This window comes from Labrus bergylta, chromosome 11 (assembly GCF_963930695.1).
Source record: "Labrus bergylta chromosome 11, fLabBer1.1, whole genome shotgun sequence".
Lineage (NCBI taxonomy): Eukaryota > Metazoa > Chordata > Actinopteri > Labriformes > Labridae > Labrus > Labrus bergylta.
Genome location: NC_089205.1, coordinates 23,959,432 through 23,980,325, shown reverse-complemented (window position 1 = coordinate 23,980,325; position 20,894 = coordinate 23,959,432). Strand labels below are relative to the sequence as shown.

The window sequence follows — 20,894 nt, the reverse complement described above, 5'->3', positions numbered from 1 at the left end:
AATATTATGCTTCCTTGTGTGCCAAAGTGACCTTAAGTTGGCAGAGGCATTCTGGGTTGTTTTAATGAGATGTTGGCTGGAGTTATGGGAAGTGAGGCTCTGCTGACCTTGGGCAGGCAGCCTGGGAACTACGTTGTGACCAAGACCTGGGATACACACGGACTTTGGATGCAGCATGAATGATAAATACATTTTAGGTTGAATACTCAGAATTTAGAGCATGCTATGTTTATACAATTTATTCTCCCAGACTTTTTAATGTACACGTTCTCCCTGGGAGGCTGACTGTATGTGTCAAGCTCTCTGACTTGGTTGTTGGTGGTACTGGGCTAAACTCTCCACACACATATTCAAGGTGATTCCAAGTGTGATTAAACTGGATATGAAATTGAAGAAGATTTTGCTGCCTTTCGTTTCTCCAAACGTACAAAGGAGGAAACCTGTTCTTTTTTCTTTCTTTTTTTTTGAGAAATCTCATTATCAATCAGACGGAAGATAAGGACCGCCATATCTTAAAAGCTTAAATGTATCGCTGCGATTTATTATGAGGACATATTATATACCCAAACATCCTCAGCTGCTTTTTGGGCCCTTGACTTAGTGTAGCATGCATCTCTTCGCTTCACTACAAATGCAGAATTTGAATTTATTCACTTAAAAGGGACCATTATTTTTAACATACAAATACAGAGCATGAATCTGATGAGCTGCACAAGGAGATAAAAGCTATTGCTATACAATTCCTACAATGCACTGAATAACCTTCATAAAGGGTTAGGGTACATTTAGACACACGGATGTCTCTTAACAAAGTTAAGAATATCATAGGGACATGGGGACAGTTGCATATGGTTGTTTTTGTCTTGAAAAGGCCACCGTGTATTTGAATATCTGTTTGAAATTATGTGATTTTTTTTCCATGTTTGTGTTTTTAGTATATTTGTTATTTGGCATGGCGGCTAGCTTGGCCAGGTCTGTCTTGTAAAATATATATATTTAATCTTGATGGGATTTACTGGTAGAATAAAGGTAAATTAATAATTAAGAATAACATTCAGTTAAATCATTAAAATATAGAGAAGACTGAGAAACAGAAAATCAAGGATTTTAAATTCTGATACATTATTACTGAAGATTATGGCTTATCTTTCTCTCTCTCTCTATCTCTCTCTCTCTCTCCAAATACAGATGGTCCAAGGCCGACCCAGAAAGAAATAATTTCTCTGCGGGCGTTCATGCTTCTCTTCCTCAAGCAACTCATCCTGAAGGTATATCCCACCTGTCTTCATGCCTCACAGCCCCCTCACACGGCTTGATTTTGAGCTGCGCTGAGGAAATCTGGAGATTGTCAATTCTCGCTGTGTTATCCTTTAAAAGGTTCTGCCAGTCTTCACCTTGATAGATTCAGAGCTGTTTACTTCATTTCTTCTTCGTGTGTGTGCTCGGAAGAAACCAGTTGTGCTCCGACTAATTCAGTGAATTCATTAGTAAAGTGGAAATTAATAAATGACAGATCTTGATCATTATTTAAACATTTGAGTCATTTATCCAGTACAGACACCAAACATTGTTCAGTTCCAGCTTTACAAATGAGACAAATTGATACTTTTCTTTGCTTCAATTACTTCTAATTACCTCCCTTTGGGTTTGCTGAATATTTATCAGACTGTTTGCTTTGCAACTTTGTGACAGGTATTTATTGTTATTTGGCTGTGGTACTGAATATATGAAGGCTTTAACTTGTGATAGCCTAATCAATAATACATGCGGTACAGTACTAGACTAAGAAATACTCTTCAATGAAGTATTTTAGTTTTTCAGTACTGGCATTTTCAGACGTTGTATTTGCTGCCACACACCAGAATGTTTATCTCTTAACGATAATGCTGCCGTGTTCAGGCTCATCAGGGGATGGCAGGAATAAGAGGGCTGCTACCTGCAGTGAAGAAACAGGATTGATGTCTAAATGTTATCACCAGGATTTAGGCAAACAAGCGCTAATCTGATCAGTCTGTTTTGTTGTAGAGTCCTTAATTCTTTTGACAGCTGCATCAATTTCTCCCCCAAGGTGTGGACGTCAAAACACTTAGTGATCATCCTCCAATAATCTCATATCTCATATACCCACTTTGCCAAAATGAAAAGTTCTCTGATGTTTGTTTCGCAATGACCCTTTTCTAATTGTTTTCCTGGAACATGATTTGATTTAATTTCTGTTTTCCTCTTTTTGCATACTTTAGGACCGAGGTGTGAAGGAGGATGAGCTGCAGAGCATCCTGAACTATTTGTTAACCATACACGAGGTAAACATGTCTCTACTCTTGAGTGAATTGAAGTGTGCCACGATTCTGCACTTCACTTCAAGGTCACATTTCCTCTCTAGTCTTGCTATTCTGAGAGCAGTTGATTTATTTCAAGTACTTAGACTAACCAGCAAGATGAACGAATCACTTTAAATAGCATTGGCCGAATACTTCCCCTGTGTCAGCTGTAACAGTGGAGCAGGTGTATTTTGCGATTGCAGTACGTACAATAGTAAGGCACTTACAAAATGGCTTTGCTGCACTTGCAGTTCCAGAGTCTTAAAGAGAACAAAGAGTGCATCCCTTCTCTTCACTCACTTGGTTTGATTATGTTTTGTCTCATTGTCTTTCTCTGCTGGTGCAGGATGAGAATCTGCATGATGTGTTGCAGTTGGTGGTAGCGCTCATGTCTGAGCATCCAGCCTCCATGATCCCTGCTTTTGACCAGAGAAATGGAATACGGTAAGCCCCTCAGGGAAAGACACAATCCCTCCGCTGTTCAGGCACAAAATGAAGCGGTGATTTCACAAAATAAACCCCAAGCAACCAACACTTCTGCTGTTGCTGTGTGCTTTTGGGCTGTATGAATAATTCATATGATCAGTTAGGGGGGAAAAAAAACCTATGCATGGAAAAGTAACGGCATTAACATATTGATTTCACGTTATGACACGGATGATCAAGCCTACCTTATGTGATCCTATAAAATATAAATGCACTTCTTGTGAGTTCTGAGGAATTCATTGTGGAAAGACTGCTGCTTTCATTAGAACCTTTATTTAATCCTGATGTAAATTCTCCCTGAAGGAAAGTGGTTGTCAGCTAACCAGTGCTGGGCCTTTTCATCAACGGGGATATATGTTATTCTGTCAAGACAGTGTGCTGTTGCCAGCTCTCGCTGCTTGTGTCTATTCCAGGGTAATCTACAAGCTGATGGCCTCTAAGAGTGAAAGCATACGAGTGCAATCCCTCAAAGTCCTCGGGTACTTCCTCAAGCATTTGGGCCACAAGTAAGTGTCGCACACCAATAACTGGGTCGTAGGTTTTAGTCATACATTCTCAGTGTTTTTATAATGAATAGTCAGATGTTCTAAAATATAAACTGGTTTCTTCATTTCTTTTTGAAAAACATTTTGATTTATGCTGCTGTTCATGACTGCAGAATCATGAATCAGTTTTAAAATGCATAGAGATGATTTAGCTGCACTGCCATCCTTTTTAAAGAAAGGTACAATTACAAGAGCCAAAAAACTTTTGACTGGATTCCAGCTTTGCAAAAATAAAGAAAGAAAGAGGTTCTCTTCTCTCCAGAACACCTGAATTCCTGGCTTTGTGCCCTAAAACCATTAATTCACCTAAAAGGTGAGAGAAGTCCAAGTTACTGTCCCACAGAGTCAAATCAATAATAAATGACCCAGTAGGATGTCAGAATATCGTCCATGAGCTGCACATCGGAGAGGAGAGAGAGACTGCCTATGGGTGGAGAGCCTTTAATTCAAAATGCAGGATGCAGGGATGGATGGATGGAGGAGATATGGGGCTTTTGCTGTGCTCACAATGGCTTGGCACCAGGTGCTGTGGTGTTTAACTGGTGTCTGCTGAGTGCAAAGCTGGACTGCCCCAGGTGCAAGCAAAAGGCCTAAATACTCAAGAGACATGAGAGTTTCATAAAAGCCTGCCCTTCCACCCCTTTATTTCATATATAGCTTTCATAGATTTGAAAGCATCTTCTTGGTTAACTCTGGGCTTTACTACGACTCATTAAGAATTCAACATGTTTCTTCCAAGCTTTGTTGATGTTATTACTTTTTGATTCATTCATTTGTCATTTCACATTCATTGCTCCAGTGATGCTGGATAATGTTAGTTTTGCTGGGGTTGAGTTAAAGCTGACACGTGATCTTCACATTTGTTCTGCTAGTTAAGACTTTTTTGGTACCATGCTGGACAAAACAAGTGAAGTGTTTGGGATAAAAGATAAGTGCATTATACCGTGCTGAAATGTTCTTTTTGTATCTGCAAGAATCTTCTCAGAAACAAAAAAATGGACATGAAATATCTATAATTGCTTATTTTTTAGTTTTAGAACCAAATGTTCTCCCTGCCGTGAATACCTGATCCATTTTACTGCAGTGTATTTAACCTCTTCTCACTGAAGAGCACAAATCCTTGATTATTGTTTCAAAAGGAGTGCTTTCATATTCATACTGTCGAAACTGATTGTTTAATCTATATTCAGGGAAAATGAGTGACTTCATCTGCACACATGAAAGCTTTTAAAAATAGGTAGTCCTCCCACTTTTTTATTTTTTGTAGAGCAAATTTGCACAAATTCCACCTCAGCTGGCTATGCATCATCAGTCTGCCCTTTTCTCCTGTATTTCCATATTTATACAGTTGAGAGAAATGCTTCTCCTCTCCTAAGTGTCCAATTTGCCATCCTCTGAAAAACACAAAAAAACGTGGACTTATTAGGAAACAGTTCTCGAGGTCGTAGAAGCAGCTTTGGCATATCACTGTGACAGCAGTTCTTGTGCTCTTTGCACAAGTAGTTTGTCTGTGTTGAACCCGCTCACCTGTGGTACACTGCCTTTGTTTCTTGGAGCCATGCCTAGTGACAGAGTAACTTCGTTATCCTGCACACCTCCAACAAAATTCCCCCAATTTATGACAGCAGGCATTTTCTGACACTTGTCTCCAGAGCAGTGCTCCCCACAGGTGAGAATATGGAAGCAAGCAGACGGCACTCACTGATCCTTTCAGTGGCTTAGGCAGCTCTAAACAAAGCAACAAAGCACTTTACCTGTGTGTGTGTGTGTGTGTGTGTGTGTGTGTGTGTGTGTGTGTGTGTGTGTGTGTGTGTGTGTGTGTGTGTGTGTGTGTGTGTGTGTGTGTGTGTGTGTGTGTGTGTGTGTGTGTGTGTGTGTGTGTGTGTGTGTGTGTGTGTGTGTGTGTGTTTATCCACAGGAGGAAGGTGGAGATCATGCACACACACAGTCTTTTCACTCTCCTGGGAGAGAAGTTAATGCTGTACACCAACACTGTGACGGTGACGACCTATAACACTCTGTATGAGGTAACAAACTATTTTCCTCTCGAATGTCACTATATAACTGCTTTGGTCTCTGTGTAAAGAACCTGTAACCATTCCTTACTCACGATTCCTCACACCAGATTCTGACGGAGCAGGTGTGCACACAGGTAGTTCATAAACCCCACCCTGAGCCCGACTCCACTGTCAAGATTCAGAACCCAAGTAAGTTCAGTTTTATTCTTTCCAAAGATACTCCTCCAGTCCTCCTGAAAAATGTAGCAAGATGTATTTGTTTTTGCTTGCTTGTTATTTCAGTGATTCTCAAAGTGGTAGCTACCTTGTTGAAGAACTCAACCCCCAGCACAGAGCTGATGGAGGTCCGGCGGATCTTCCTCTCCGACATGATCAAACTGTTCAGCAGCAGCCGAGAAAACAGGCGGTACACACGACTTTTACTTTACCTGCTCCTTCAATTATCATGCTGATTAATATATCACAACAAGAGAATGAAGGCACATGGTCGCTCCTGTGTCATGTCTAATAGGCTCTTACTGGTGCTAAATCATCCTTACACATGCACATGTTCTCCAGCAGATGTTTCTTTTCCACTTTTTGGCAGTGCCTTACTCCAGCCTTCTCTTTTTTATTTTTTAAACCATCCTTCTGATACAAGCACATAAAGTGAAATCCAAATTGCAATTAAATCTGAATTCTCTAAACCTCTGACCAAAATCAATAACATGATTAACTTTGGATTAATTGGTTGAATGTCCTTGATTGGGTTATATTGAAAAATACCTTCATTTGTTTTCACTCTGTGCCCTTTTTTGATTTGTATTTTTAGTTGCTTCCAATAACAATCAGACAAACAATATATATGAGGTTAAATTATTTCAAACACATGTTGTAACATACATTAAAATTACAACCCCAATGCTTTATTTGCCCTATAAAGGTTTTGAAGAAGAAGAGAAAGAAAAATTAAAAAATTTGCAAACAACGTGGACTTTATATTATACACCTGCTTCAAGATCAAGTTAACGTAACCTTAATCAATGGCCAACATAAGGTGGATTTTGTGTGTTGATTTTCTGGTAATGTGTACACTGCAGGTGTCTGCTTCAGTGCTCTGTGTGGCAGGACTGGATGTTTTCTCTGGGCTACATCAACCCCAAAAACTCAGACGAGCAGAAGATCTCTGAGATGGTCTACAACATTTTCCGTATTCTTCTCTACCATGCCATCAAGTATGAGTGGGGAGGATGGCGGGTGTGGGTGGACACACTCTCTATAGCCCACTCAAAGGTGAGTAATGTACATAGACTGAGGAGGTGAATGTAACCCACTGATTTGTGGGTTCCTGTTTTAAGCCTGATGTTGAGCATTGGGTTATTTATCAACCACAAGATAGCCGTGCCTTAAAGCAGAATGGAGCACCATAATTAAAAATGAACATGGTGCTGTATTGAAAACCTTAAAACTAGTGATTGAGACCAAACAATAACGAGGTAAATAATTTGTAAGTAACATCAAGTGTGTTACACAGACAATCGGACTTGTTTGCAAAAGACGAGTTGCCCCCTGCTGGCCAGTAGAAAAATGCAGGCATAAGGCACTTAGCTCTTCTAACCTCAAGGCAATCTTCATTTTTTCTTGTTCAGCATCTGCTGTAGGGAAATATTTTATCTTACTGATAATGGGTCATCTGATTTTTACAGTTGCATTAAATTTAGGTTGTTAACATTTTCTTTATTGTGGCCCTCTTTATAGGTGACATACGAGGCACACAAAGAGTATTTGGCTAAGATGTATGAAGAGTATCAGCGTCAGGAGGAGGAGAATATTAAGAAAGGGAAGAAGGGTTTGGTCAGCACCATCTCTGGTCTGTCTGCTCAGTCCTCTGGCATCAAGGGAGCTGTTGAGATCAGAGAAATGGATGATAACTCCCAGACCCCGGAGAGTGAAAAGGACTATGAGAGTGCTGACCCACACAACCTGCTGGCTGAAGTGAAGGGGCCAGCGGAGGGTCTCAGTGGAAAGAACAGTACCATAGGTGGAGTCGGGGTCGATGTTCATGACCTTCTGGTAGACATCAAGGCTGAGAAGGTGGAGGCCACAGAGGTTAAGATAGACGATATGGATTTGTCCTTGGAAACTCTGGGATTATCTCAGAATGGGGCACTAGTGGAGGTGGATTCTCTGTTGGACAATGTGTATTGCGCTGCTGTAAAAAACCTCCACAGTAATGCCAACAGTGTATTGCTGCCAAAGGGCAGCATGGATGACCAAAATGCACCACCTCTCATTACTCTAGACGACGAAAAGGACAGCATTTCTAACAGCAACAACTTCCTGTTCAGCAAGGTGGCAGCCAGCCTGGAGGACAAGCTGCTGCCTGATCTCCGTCCAGCTGAGCCTCTGGTCCTGCCCAGCGCAGAGCCTCCAGTACACACCAACACCAAGGATGATCTGGGCCTTCTTGCTCATATGACCAGCAGCTCTGAGCTCGGCTCGTTACCCAGCATTCTAGAGAAGGATGAGTTTGAACTAGAGGCAGCGTTGGAGGGAATCAGCTCTGTGGCTGGTACTGAGTCAGAGGACTCCTCTAGAAGCCCACAGGTCGCAGACGCCCCAGCTGCCTCTGCATCTGAACGGGACCCCCTGAATGTCAGGACTGGCAGGGCAGCAGAGTCAGAAGGCAGAAGCGTAGACACAGACAGATCAGATGACAGCAAAGACAAGGAGATGAGGAGGATTCAGACAACAGCCACCACACAGGTTGGTCTGAAGCTGACTTTTGTTGTTAGATATTACAGGATGAGTCAATTTGCATGAACTAATAACAACCTTTTCCTATTTACCATTTTTTTTTAATCATTTTTGTTGCCTGGTGTGAGCTTTATTTGTATTGTGGGATTATATTGTTTCATTTGTCTGTCTTTGGCTTACACTCAATTCTTTTAAACTGTGCTTTAGAAATATATTTGTCTTGACTTTCTGGAATTTCTCCTGAAAGATATGGTAGAGGTTCTCTGACTTCACTAGCTTCAATATAACAGGAAAGCTTAGCCAGAGGGAAATACAAGAGAAGACGAGCATGACTGTTGAAACATTGCCGCCTCAGGGTCAAATACAGGGAAGCAGGGAGGAAGACCGTTTGCTACTGTCAGGGTGTGTTGGCCTTTGGTGAACATTTCTTTATTAACGGACCCATAGGGATCACTCTCTGTCCCAACTCTGGTTGTAATGGGGCCAGGAAGGCCTAGTGCACATGGAGTAACGTCCCTGTGAGACGGACTGCTAGAAGAGTGGAATGAACCATCAGGAGGGCAGAAATAGACAAAGCATTATTCTGCAGCAACCGCCTGGGATTAGTTCATTGCTCCTCTCCTCTCTTATGAGCTGTGCTCTTTCTCAGAGGCCGGGTCCTTTGCCTAGACTGGGTCACTGCTAGAGGGCCAGTGGGAGGCAAGGTTTAATTTTAAACCTCTCACTGCTTGTGCATAACTGCTCATGTTCAATTCATCGCTGCTGTTTTCTAAACAGGCTTTTTTACAGCACCTTGCTGACTCATTCATCTTATGTTTAGAGGTTGCATTGAGCTTGTTGTATTTTTATTTTTTTTTTACCCGCAGCCAGCAGAGGCTATTCAAGGACTGGCAATTCATCATTCATAGCCAATCGAATGATAGTAGCATTATATCTCCTTAAGGTGCACCATCAGTTTGAGCAGAATGATAGGATGAGAAAGCTTGTTTACAGTATCTCATGATGTCGTCTTTCACTCATTTATTGGTCTCATGTCAGAGTCAACATGGCCGCTCAGCTACTCAGATGGAGAGGGACATACGTATGGATTTGGGCTTCAGGGTAATGCCCATGACAGAGGAACAGCGACATCAGTTCAGCCCGGGCCCGCGTACCACCATGTTCCGCATCCCGGAGTTCAAATGGTCAGCCATGCACCAGAGACTGCTGACTGACCTGCTGTTTGCACTTGAGAGTGACGTGCATGTCTGGAGAAGGTGTGTGTTGTCGTTGATATGCTTATGATTGAGACAAAGAGACAGGGGTGCTTGTGATGATAAATAGATAACTTTTCTACATCAGAGCTAACATGTCATATTATAACTGTTAGATTTTCAATACTGCTTAAATGTATTTTTTTTTTTAATTTAACCCAAATCAACAGGATATTTTCATAAAGTGAAGAATTCTGGGACCTGTAATAATTCAGATGTTTTTTTCCTTCTTTCCCTTCAGCCACTCCACCAAGTCTGTCATGGACTTTGTCAACAGTAACGAGAACATCATTTTTGTCCACAACACCATCCACCTTATCTCACAAATGGTGGACAATATCATTATTGCTTGTGGAGGGATCCTGCCTCTTCTATCAGCGGCCACCTCTCCCTCTGTAAGTGAGCCTCCCTGTCTTCACTGCTGGGGAACAATGCCATCTAGTGGTAGTCTATTGTAACTGTTTGATTTGTGGTTTTATTGTTGACTACACAACAGAGTGTCCTGTGGGAAATAAGACTTTATTCTCAGCTTCATTCTGCTACAATTAATGCTGACTACATGACTTTGGTACAATTTCACATCTGTTATTAACCCCTCTGTGCGTCATTCATATTAGCTTTTATGAATCTACTTTAATTATCACATTCATTTTCAAGTCTTGAACTGAAATTAATCTTGTGCTCATTTCTGATTATTCTTTTCAGTGCATAACTAGAGTGGCAAGATCAGGATAAATGCAATATTCATTTTGCTCAAATAACTTGACACTGTATTCACGAGCCATTGTAATATTTAGTGTTCAGTTCATTGTGCTATTCTTCTGTACAAATCTAAATGATTTCTCTTTTTCAACCTCTGCATGTTTTCAAACAAAGAAGAAGGGAGCTGGCACAACACGTATGCCTGTTTGATTTGAATTAAAAAAAAGGGTTTTTGCAGCAGGCTGGTAATCTTCTGGTCTGACACCTACAGCAGTTTCAGCCATTAAAAGAAACTACTAGTAAATAATCAATTATTATGCTTATGGTAAAGTAAATGTTACCTGGTCTTTAATCAGCCTAGAGGCAGCTTGTCAACTTACCTGTTTCAAATGTAATATTGTGGTTGCCAGCTGAACTGAGTCTGCTCTCTGGAGCTTCAGACTCCTCTTCACCTTTATTGACAGAGCTATCAAGCAGCTCTAAAATTTAACGGCTGAGTTCACAGGCAGGTTATCCGACCAATATCACAGAGTTGGTTTGGTCCTTCGCTTCTATTAACCTCGTTTCAGGACTTGTTAACACTGAAGCCATGCTCTTCTGTGGCCACGTCCATTTCTGTGGAAGAGAACTCAGGCCGATATGACACTCAAGATGTGCTGGTCCAGAAGTGTCAGCCCAAAACCTTTATCTCATTTAGGACCACATATGATTGTGGCACAAATCTGATTTGAAGAGACAAAAAGAACAATTCTATTAACTTCTCTCCAAACTGTCAAAAAAAATCTGAATTGAGTCACAAGTGCAAAAAAATAACTTGTATTTGGGTCACTTTGCCTGCACTGTGAATGTAGCCTTTGATAATCATGAAAAAAAAAAGTTTCCTTCTGTCTTTGTGACTTCTGAAAGTCGGAGTTGGACAACATCGAGGCCACACAGGGCATGTCCTCCGAGACCGCCATCACTTTCCTGTCCCGTCTCATGGTCATGGTGGATGTGTTGGTGTTCTCCAGCTCACTCAACTTCAGTGAGATCGAGGCTGAGAAGAACATGTCCTCGGGTGGCCTGATGCGTCAGTGCCTCAGACTTGGTAAGGTCATGATTGTGTGAATGTCACATTTGAATGTCACTTCAGTGCGGTGGGGAGGAGAAACAATTACAGCATCTTCATGTGGCTTTTTTAAGAGTTGCTGGAAAATTGATGAGCTGGAAAATGCCATGACAGTATTCTCCTCACAGAGTCTAATAATTCCTCTAATCCCTGAAAATCCTCTGTTTGATCAGCTAAGCTAATTAATTTAAGAGTCTTTTGCTAATTGTTTACTTAATTGGAAAATGTGCAGGGTTTTGCCGCAGTTTTAAGATGAATAAAAGACTGAATCCTCATTTTGGAATTCATATCGAGAAGAGAGAATAATTTGCAGTTCAATCGTGTACACTTTGCAAATAGTAGCCTTTTGTGTCTGTCATTGGTGTGTCTCTACGGACTCCTCTAGGTCCTCTCTAGCCTTGTGTGTGTGTGTGTGTTTGATTTTGTATGTGTACATAATAGAGATTTGATGAATAACGTTTTAATGAAATGCAGATTACTGCTTAGTTCAGAATGATATGAAACGCTAATTGAAACTACTTTAAATTCATGTATTGTAATGTCCTAGTAAAAATATATAATACATAAAGCAAGCAAAGAAAATGTGTATTTGTGCATTTTAGTGGGAGACTGAGATTGTGTCAATGTCTATATCTATATATGTCTATATCTGTTTGCACCTCTGCATGTGTGTGTGTGTGTGTGTGTGTGTACAAGCCTGTGTTTGCTACATTGTTGACTTCAAGTTGTTTCTCTGGGGGATGGGAAATAGCCCTTCAGACTTCACAGTGTCCTTGTTGCAAGCATACAATTTCCCATCACTGACTCGGTGTGAAATCAGTCTGGCTTCTGATTTGACTCCCGGTCTGTGCCCCGGCAGCCTGGAACAAACAGTCATCAGAGAGAAGTGATTAGTTCAAAGGAGGTCATGCATGTTATAGACATTTAATTTCCATTTAACTCTGAAATGAGAGCCTTTTGTATGCTGTGTGTGTGTGTGTGTGTGTGTGTGTGTGTGTGCGCGCGCGCGCAGTGTGTTGTGTGGCTGTTCGGAGTTGTCTTGAGTGCAGGCAGAGACACAGAGACAAGGGAAATAAGTCTTCTATTCCCAACAACAACAAGACTCAGGAAATCCTGCTAAATGCTGTGACTTCCAGCAAGGTAGGATGTGATGTCACAACTTTGCTTCCTGTGTCCCTCGTCTCTTTTTGAACATTTCATCTTAACAGTGTATTTTACTTAAAGCACACTTTGCCCCAAGCTTATTGAGTAACCTGAGTAGCGCCGCCTTTTATTTTCTCCTTCCATTCTTAATTTATTCACCTAAACTACTGAAAGTGTGGCAGATTTTCTTTAGTTACATTTAGGTTGTTTGTTAGTGCATCAAATTAATATAAATAGAAAAAAAGTAATAGCAGGAAATGATTTGACTGATCTTTAACTGAGCAGAGTAGCATGTCATATTGTGCTATCTCTCTGCTTTAGACAGCCATAGAGACTGTCCCTAGTAACCTGTCTCCCATCAAGGACCCAGATCGCCTTCTGCAGGATGTGGACATCAATCGACTGCGTGCTGTGGTGTTTCGTGATGTGGTAAGTCCATGTCACTAAGATTCAGCTGTGGGTAGAGAGGATGAAAACAGGAATCTTCCTTTGCCAGATAAACTGGTGTGCAATGCAAAAGCCTTCAGACAACAGGCAACACAGCACAGGTGACATAACAACTATACAGCTGGTGTATTTTTAAAGCTGCATTTTTCAGAGAATCATTTCAGCACTTCAGATGTGTTTTGCCTCAAGAGAACATTTGAAAACAAACTCAGTGGATCAGTTAAATGAGATTGGCTAAATAGAGAGAAACTGTGTTTTGACTTCTCTTCACAGGATGACAGCAAGCAGGCCCAGTTCTTGGCCTTGGCTGTGGTGTACTTCATCTCTGTGCTCATGGTCTCCAAGTACCGTGACATCCTGGAGCCTCAGCGTGAGACTGCAAGGATAACCAACCAATCAGGTCGCGGTGTGCGTCCGGGGATCAACTCGCCAACCAGCAAAGGTGTTCACGGCTGTGCTCTACCTTTCTTCCATCCATTCTTCCTGCCCTTCTCGTCTAAGTTGTGCTGAGTGTGATATAAATGAATGTGTGCTGTCCCTGCTCCTTTGTGATATACTGCTGCCAGCTCAGATGAGAGCTCATTCAGGAAAAAAAGCAGGGATATCCTGCCTGTGTTCCACGGGCTCACACACTGTTTATTTATGAACTCGGCTAATTGCACCTTGCAGAATTTAAATGTGGAAGCAAATGGGGACTGGGGCTTGAGATGGTAGTTATCAACTTGAATAGGAATCATCCTTCTCTCTGAAATGAAAGGTAGTTTGTGCCTCTAGTCATTAATCATGCATTAAGTCACTTGAAAGGAAATCAGTGGATGCCTACAAAGGTTTAAAGTAATGTCTGCTGCAGTGCCAACTTCCTATTATGAGATGCACGAGCGAGCATACTTCATCAACTTTCATTTAGACAAAAGCTACAGTGAATAAAAGAAACAAGAGGAAGAGGGGAGAGGCTGACGGAAATATGAAAGTGTTTTTTGGTTGGCTCGGGAACACAGAGAACAAAAAAGTGGAGATGAGCAGTGAGAAGTTGAGAAATGAGAAGGCAGCAGCATGCTGACCAACTACTGTGGGTTTTTGGGGCAGTGTATCCAGCCCTGCTATTTTCAGCCCATCTGTCAGTGCCCATTAGGCAAGCAATCCACCAGAGGAGAATGGGATCATAGAGGTTGCTGGGAGGAGAAAGGCACACTGCAGCCTTCATAAATTTCACCAGAAAATAGGGGATTTTTCCCAGACGGCATGTGGCAGGGGATTGTCTGATGAACCAGGAAGCTAGGCGAGTTGCTGGCTAAATCAGGCCCTGCTGACCTCGTTAAGGGGCATGTGATGAATATTGATATCAATTGGGCCTTACATCTGGGTAAACACGGAGCCAGGATGAACCAAAATTGGATCAAAAAAACACCTCTGCTTGTTTTTTTTTGAAAATCAGCATTTTATCACAGTGAATAGACAAAAAATCCTCACTGTGTGAAGAAGCAGAATATTGCAGATTTCTAGTGCACGTTAAGCCTGTTATGTACATAGAATTTAAACAGAATATAATGTAATATACAGTAGACGGTGGCTCAGTGTATAATGTATCATGCACTACAATAATAGAGCAGCTTTCTGATTCCTGTCACTGTTTCTAATCAGTTAAATAGATCTGCCTCCGAACGCTTTAGGCAGGAGGAAGCTGAAGTAAGGGATTCATGTTTTATTAGCATAGAGGGAGAATAACAGAGAGATAATCTCACCAGAGGATCAGAGTTTCTGGAGAGAGATCTAAGACACTGCATTACCACATGGCTCATTCTTCTCAAGCTAAATTTGCTCTTTGATTATGAATGTTAAGTGAGCTCTGTAATGCATTTCTCTCATTAAGATTGGCTTCAAGTGAATCTGTTTGAAATCTCCATTGCTTACTTCTCTAGACCAATGTTGTTTGAAGGCTAAATATGGTAAAAATGCTTGATATGTTGAATAACGTAGTGGAGGGATTGACATTGCAATAAGCTCATAGATTCAGTGAAATATTAGATTCTGTATTAGAACGTCTCTGATGGAACGGTTTGATTTATGTTGTATGAAACGTTTTGGAATTTTTATACAACAAAGATTTGAAGAACTCTGTTGAGCTCGAGCTTTTAGGAATAAATATGTTATCGACTAAATCATTGCTCATGAATGATAATTAACAAAAAATGGAAATCAATATTTTTAAAGAATAGGTTCAAATGCAACACAGTTGAAATGTTGTACTTTAATGCTGTTAGTTCTGTAAATATTTTTCTATTTGTCGATCTGTAAACTACCTCTTCATCGTGTGTGTGTGTGTGTGTGTGTGTGTGTGTTTACAGAAACACCTCTAGTATTTAACAGCAGTAGGGACTATCCTGTGCCATCAGAACACCTCAACATGGATAGCTCCCTTCCCCGCACAGACTCCGGTATCGGAGACGAGCATTGTCCCAGCATCCTTAACGGGTCAGACCTGGACCACAGTGTGGCCGGACCTGATGCCATGAGTGAGCTCATATCAACTCTGTCCTCCGAGATGAAGAAGTCCCAGGAGCGTTTGTCTGAATCACCCAGCGTAGAGCACTTGAAATTATCCTCTTCCATCATCAGCATCAGCCAGCCCAAGAGGGGTATCAACGTGAAGGAGATCCTGAAGAGCCTGGTGGCAGCTCCAGTGGAGGGCCTGGAGGCTGGGTTGGAGGCCGTGACCTACCAAGACCCTGCTGCCAAGGCCCAGGCCCAGGCCATGCTGCCCATGCAGTTTCACTCCTTTGACAGGTGAGGAGGTGACTTCAGTTGTACCGAGAATCACTAAAAATAATAAACAGACAAATCAATAAATCTGCACTAACATTAGCCAACAAATCATGAATATATAACATCAAAATGATCAGTGTTGCAAACCTTGCTGCTGCTCTTAGCTTGTGTTTTGTAGAACATGTCAGTAATTTATCTGGCTTCTAGTTTAGTCTTTACATTATTCAAATACATTTCTTGTACAGCTACTATGTAACCATGAAGGACATTTAATTTAGACTTCACTGTGATCTCTTGCAGAGGTCAAGGGTCTGCTGATATATTAGATATTTATATATTATTCTGTTCTGCATAGATGGGAGAAAGCCTTGTACAGTAATTACAAACTGTACACTTGGCATTTAAAATTGCAGTAAATACAGGTGCTGGAAGGATGCAAGAACTTCAATAGAATACCATGATGTTTTTTTTAAATAATCATGAGTTGTAAATAGTTAAAAGAAAAATCGACATTATTAAAGCCAAAAACTAAAAATTACGGTACATTGAACCATACAACAAGAATTATGAGATGTTTGGCTGTATCAGTTTGTGAGGATAGCTTTCAGGCTTTTACATCTATAAAAATGTGTTTGTTTTTGTTTGTATCTTATTTCAGCCAAGTGAGTGTAAAATGCTGATTTGTATACTCTGGGTTTATCCGGATTCTCCAGTATACCACTAATGGTTTCTAAGGAGCATGTAACGCATAATTCATTTCAGGCCACTTTTATTCCTTCTTCTCCTCGGCAGTAAGGAATTCCTGTGTTTGAAAAGGTCTCAGAAGCAGTGTGGCACTGCTGTGGTGTATTTACATTCCTGGATTAGATAAAACCACACAGTAATCTTTCTGGATTCAGGAGTTTACAAACCTGCCCCTGTAGGGATTTGAAGCTTCAGCTCCCCCTGATCCCTGTCTCCTACGGTGGGGAAAGTTTTGGAAATGATTATTTTTGTGGAAGTAATTTGACTTGGTTTAGCACAAACAAAATCTCCCCATATTCTCTGAACACCACTGTTTGGAAGTTTTTGTGTGTCCGCGTAAGCACTGCCAGGCCTCAGAGCGACAGCAGAGGACACACTGAGTCACGAGGAACAATGAGGCCTCCCCTTCTTTTTAATGCATTCTGCTGCTGCTGATCTGGGCTGAGGTGAGCCTGATGAATAGGAGAGGAGATGAAGGAGTATGTGGCGAGAGGACAGCTGTGAGGGTGGGGGTCTCCAGGGTGTTGATGACAGATTAAACAGACGCGGCCTCACGCCACACCACGGCCAGCCCTGTCGCCCTCACCGCTCACAGCCGTAATGGGAGCTGGCAGCCTGAAATGAGTCGCCACACCAAAGTGTATTATTTTTGAAATGCTTTCACACAAACCCTCCTGCCCACATATACAACTTTGTCTCATGCTTTTCATGTCACTCCCCCTCCTGCCTGTATTTGCTGTGTCTAATTGTTTGCCGCCTGCCAGCGAAATGAGCTGCCAGACATGGACAGGCCTTTCATTTGTCTGTCAGGGTGGGAATAGATTGGGAGTGACAACATCAAAAAAAGAAAAAGGAGAGAAAAATGGCTTAAAGTGGAGTGCACAGGAACCCTCATCCAGCCGCCATCCTGCAGGACACCCTCACTGAAGAGGGGTTTGAATATCTTTACATCCTGATTTCTGTTTAATGTAACGGGTTAACGGTTCCTTATCTTTCTTAACAGTTTTCTTCCTGCTTTACCCACTTTTTCTTTTCAAGAACATTTTAATATAAAATAATATATAATAAAACCCACCAGATGCATCCCAGTAGATGCGTTATAGATTATTCCCACAGAGCAATGATTATAGGTTTAAATTTAATTTGGGAGGGGATTGTAAGCACATATCTGCAGTATCTTTTCCTGATTAGTGCATAACGCACTTTAAAATGAGATTCTATACAATATGTCGGCTTAATAAAAGAACCATTTCTTTGGCTGTACTTTAACACTGCAGTCATCTTCCGCAGCCAGAAACCTCCTTAATATTAATTCCAAGATTAATCCTTGTTTCATTCTCTGCAACTCAATTAAGACAATCCTATTAATAAGATATGCGCTAGATAATCTATACATGATTCATGAGCACTCAGCGGATGAATTATTCATTAAAAGAGGTTCATGTTTTATCAGCATCCTGTAGCTGTAATGTAAAGTCCCAGCTTCACAGGAACAGACGGTCTTCTGCTGGAAGATGCAAGCAAAGGATGATGTTTGGAAAGCAAGATTCAATTCATGCCCAGTGCCGACAATCAAAACACACTAGTGATGTTCTGATATCTGTCAAAGAGATTTCACAGGGGAGACGGATCTCCTGAATAAATGATATTGCTATCAGTGAGCAAAGCTCTTCCTCAAGAGATAATGCTGTTTGGTTAGCTTTCAAGCTTGAACTGACACTCTCTCTTTTTCTACCCTGTGTGATTAAGTTTATCTGATCTGCTACTTTCCCCCAAAAAAATAGAGGCGCTACTTTTTTCTATAAAGGCATTACATACCTGTGTGCTGGTTGCCATGGAGCAATAGTGCGTCACTGGCAATGAGACAGGATGCACTTTTTAAAATATTTATCTATAGAGTGAGATTACAGAGATCTTTCATAAAGTACATAATGATCATCAGCTTTGTTAATTCTGGGAAATGATTTTTATAGTACAAAATTAAGAATGAATTCCCCAAAAGACTGAACTCTTTCTAGGGAAAGCTCGGCCAGTTTCTTAAGCAGTCCAGCATGTTTAACCTCAGATGTGAGATGGACCGTGGATATAAAAGCAACATAGAACAGTGAAAGTCTGTGTTGTTTTGTGGAGGAGGAATAGGGATTTGCTCCAGATGACAGCAGGCTTTGCTTGTGACAGAGCAGAGGCCTGGCCTGTGTCACCCAGAGTAACGGCCGGAGATTGGACAGGACATTATCTGGCACCCTCACAAACCCAAAGGCCAACTGCAGACCTGATAAGGACAAGCTTTCCCTCTTTCCTGTCAGGGAGCTCTTGCTGGGCCAAGTTCGCTGCATCATCTCTAATCCTAGGCCAATCAGATTGCAGACATAGGTTTGATGGTGTGTGCTTTCATGCAATGTTACAAGAGGTCACAAGTGTATCTTTCATCTCGAGCCTGAACAATCTTTCCTTTGCATGTTTCATTCATGAGCTCTTGGCCTTTCTGTGTCACAAGCATGTGATGTTTTTTTACTGTATCCCCTGTGAATAAAAGGAAGACCCCTCTTCAAAATGATGAACATTACAGGTCTATACACATGTACATTCTGTACAGCCTGTAACACAGAGCTATCAGTGTTGGTGAAAACATACCTTTAGGGAAGGGCATGGAGAAATGTTAACTTCTCATCTTGAATCATCACCTTATTGATCTTGAATTTCACCAAAACCCCAAAGTAGATTTGTGATTAAATTCCTTATGAATGAAAAACTTTATGAAAACATAGCTCTGGCTTACATTTACATATAGATATATAAACACAATTGTAAAAAAAATATAAATATTTTTTATTTAATGATCATGGAAGATGAGAACAAGAAGGACCTTAAGAAGAGGGCTGTCTGAAGAAGCTGCATCAATGATTTTAGCTGATGCGGCTACTTCTGACGTTAAACACTTCCAGCCAAGACTTTCTCTTTTGTGCACTGCATAGTTAAAAAGTCCAAGTAGCAACTTCATGAGCCACTGTGTGTTCAGATCAAATGCAAAGCAAAATGGCTTGTTAGTAACATCTTTTAATTATGCCAAAATTACAACATCATGATGCAGTTTTGTAAAAAGTAAGAGTGCAGGCTTTGTCAGGGCTGTTCTCAAGAGGAGAAGAAAACAACTTTCAAACACTTGTTTGTTGAATGGAGTCTGGGGTAGATCCATTTCGATGCATTGCAGCAAGTTGGGAAACCTGAACGACTGGAGATGTCACAAGAGCAGCATGGATTGTGTCCCGCCTGTTTAGAGTCATACACCAAAGCCTGCTGATTTGGTCAATACTACTCCGACTACAAACATACTAAAAACAGAAAGTAGAAAACTTAACATACCAAAGTTTAGTCCTGCAGGTAGACATTCTACATTCTGGCTTGTCGGCCTGCTGCCTTTAGGTTTATTTACCTTAGCCTCTCCTGTGTTTGTCTGTATGTGTTTGCATTGCATATGCTTTGCCAAAACTGTGAGTTACAGTTTCGGATGTTTATGTTTCAAATGTCCTGACTAACATCTGGACATGCTCATGTTGGCAGTGCCCGGCAGCAGAAGGAGACTATGAGGATCATTACAACGTTCCTCTTTTCTTCTAATCAATGAATTTTAATCGTCTACCCCGCTCAGGGCATACTTCAGAAAGAAGAATAAGAAATTTTTATTTTATATAGATAATGAAGCAAATCATTGATATTCCATCCAATCAGAGTGGAAAGCCTCTGCTACCAGAAAGTCAGATTACATAGGACTACATTCGTTCTTGAGCTAACCTGTCATCCAGCTGGCTTAATTCATTTTAACCCCAGGCCCAAGGCTGGATCCCAAGTTCCTAATTATTTGGCTCAACTATAACCTTCTGAAAGAACTGAAAAAATGGTATTTCAGCCAAGCAGTCTGTTAAATTAATATATAAAGGCCATAATTCAGAGGAAATGAATAATTTCATGAGGTCACCATGAGTTCATGTCTACAGTTACCAACTGCAGTCTCCAATCGAACCTCATGGTGTTAAATGTTTCTTAAGGCCACTTGGGCAGGGAAGATATTAGCGAAGCAAAACCCCAAACCTCCAGCTCTTCCTCTTCTCCCTGCAAATCTTTTGCAGCTTTCGCATCCTTATTTGTATAACTTTTATTAACTTGTGCTTATGTTGTCAACCCTATTTAATGTATCTTTTATTTATAACTGTTAAAGCATTTCTTTGCATGCATTTGTCCATAAGGCATGTTGTGTGTATGTGTTTCCTTTAGGAGTGTGGTTGTGCCTGTGAAGAAAACCTCCCCTGGCAGCCTGGCAGTTCACACAGTGGGAAGCAGCAGCAGCACCTCTGCTGGGCTGACAGCTGGCAGCACCCCCAACATCTTTGCTGCTGCCTCTGCAACCCCAAAAAGCATGATCAATACAACGGGTAGGTCATGCACAAGGTTACTGGAATATACATATGCAGTGAAAATGTGACATTAATGTTATCAGTTATGTTTAAAAATATTAGTACTTTGGAGCTATTCAAGAGTGTTTGATTTGGGTTCATTTTTGTGGCACAGTCTGTTTTTGTTGATTCCAAGAATAGAAACAAAGACCCTTCCCTCTTCTGTATGGTGTGATC

General features: G+C 41.1%; 1 protein-coding gene across 1 annotated transcript in view; it reads left to right on the top strand.

Moving 5' to 3' along the window:
• Positions 1–1,287: 1,287 nt before the first annotated feature.
• The window catches only part of nbeab (neurobeachin b), a 114,537-nt gene continuing 94,930 nt past the window's right edge, over positions 1,288–20,894 (top strand). Inside the window, exons 1-16 of the mRNA XM_065960766.1 lie at positions 1,288–2,303; positions 2,668–2,765; positions 3,221–3,313; positions 5,271–5,379; positions 5,478–5,559; positions 5,653–5,776; positions 6,450–6,642; positions 7,108–8,115; positions 9,145–9,362; positions 9,601–9,754; positions 10,968–11,148; positions 12,182–12,309; positions 12,676–12,741; positions 13,033–13,201; positions 15,105–15,543; positions 20,539–20,696. Of these exons, the coding sequence (XP_065816838.1) occupies positions 2,710–2,765; positions 3,221–3,313; positions 5,271–5,379; positions 5,478–5,559; positions 5,653–5,776; positions 6,450–6,642; positions 7,108–8,115; positions 9,145–9,362; positions 9,601–9,754; positions 10,968–11,148; positions 12,182–12,309; positions 12,676–12,741; positions 13,033–13,201; positions 15,105–15,543; positions 20,539–20,696 (3,178 nt within the window). The 5' untranslated portion in view covers positions 1,288–2,303; positions 2,668–2,709. The remainder of the gene's footprint in view (positions 2,304–2,667; positions 2,766–3,220; positions 3,314–5,270; positions 5,380–5,477; positions 5,560–5,652; positions 5,777–6,449; positions 6,643–7,107; positions 8,116–9,144; positions 9,363–9,600; positions 9,755–10,967; positions 11,149–12,181; positions 12,310–12,675; positions 12,742–13,032; positions 13,202–15,104; positions 15,544–20,538; positions 20,697–20,894) is intronic.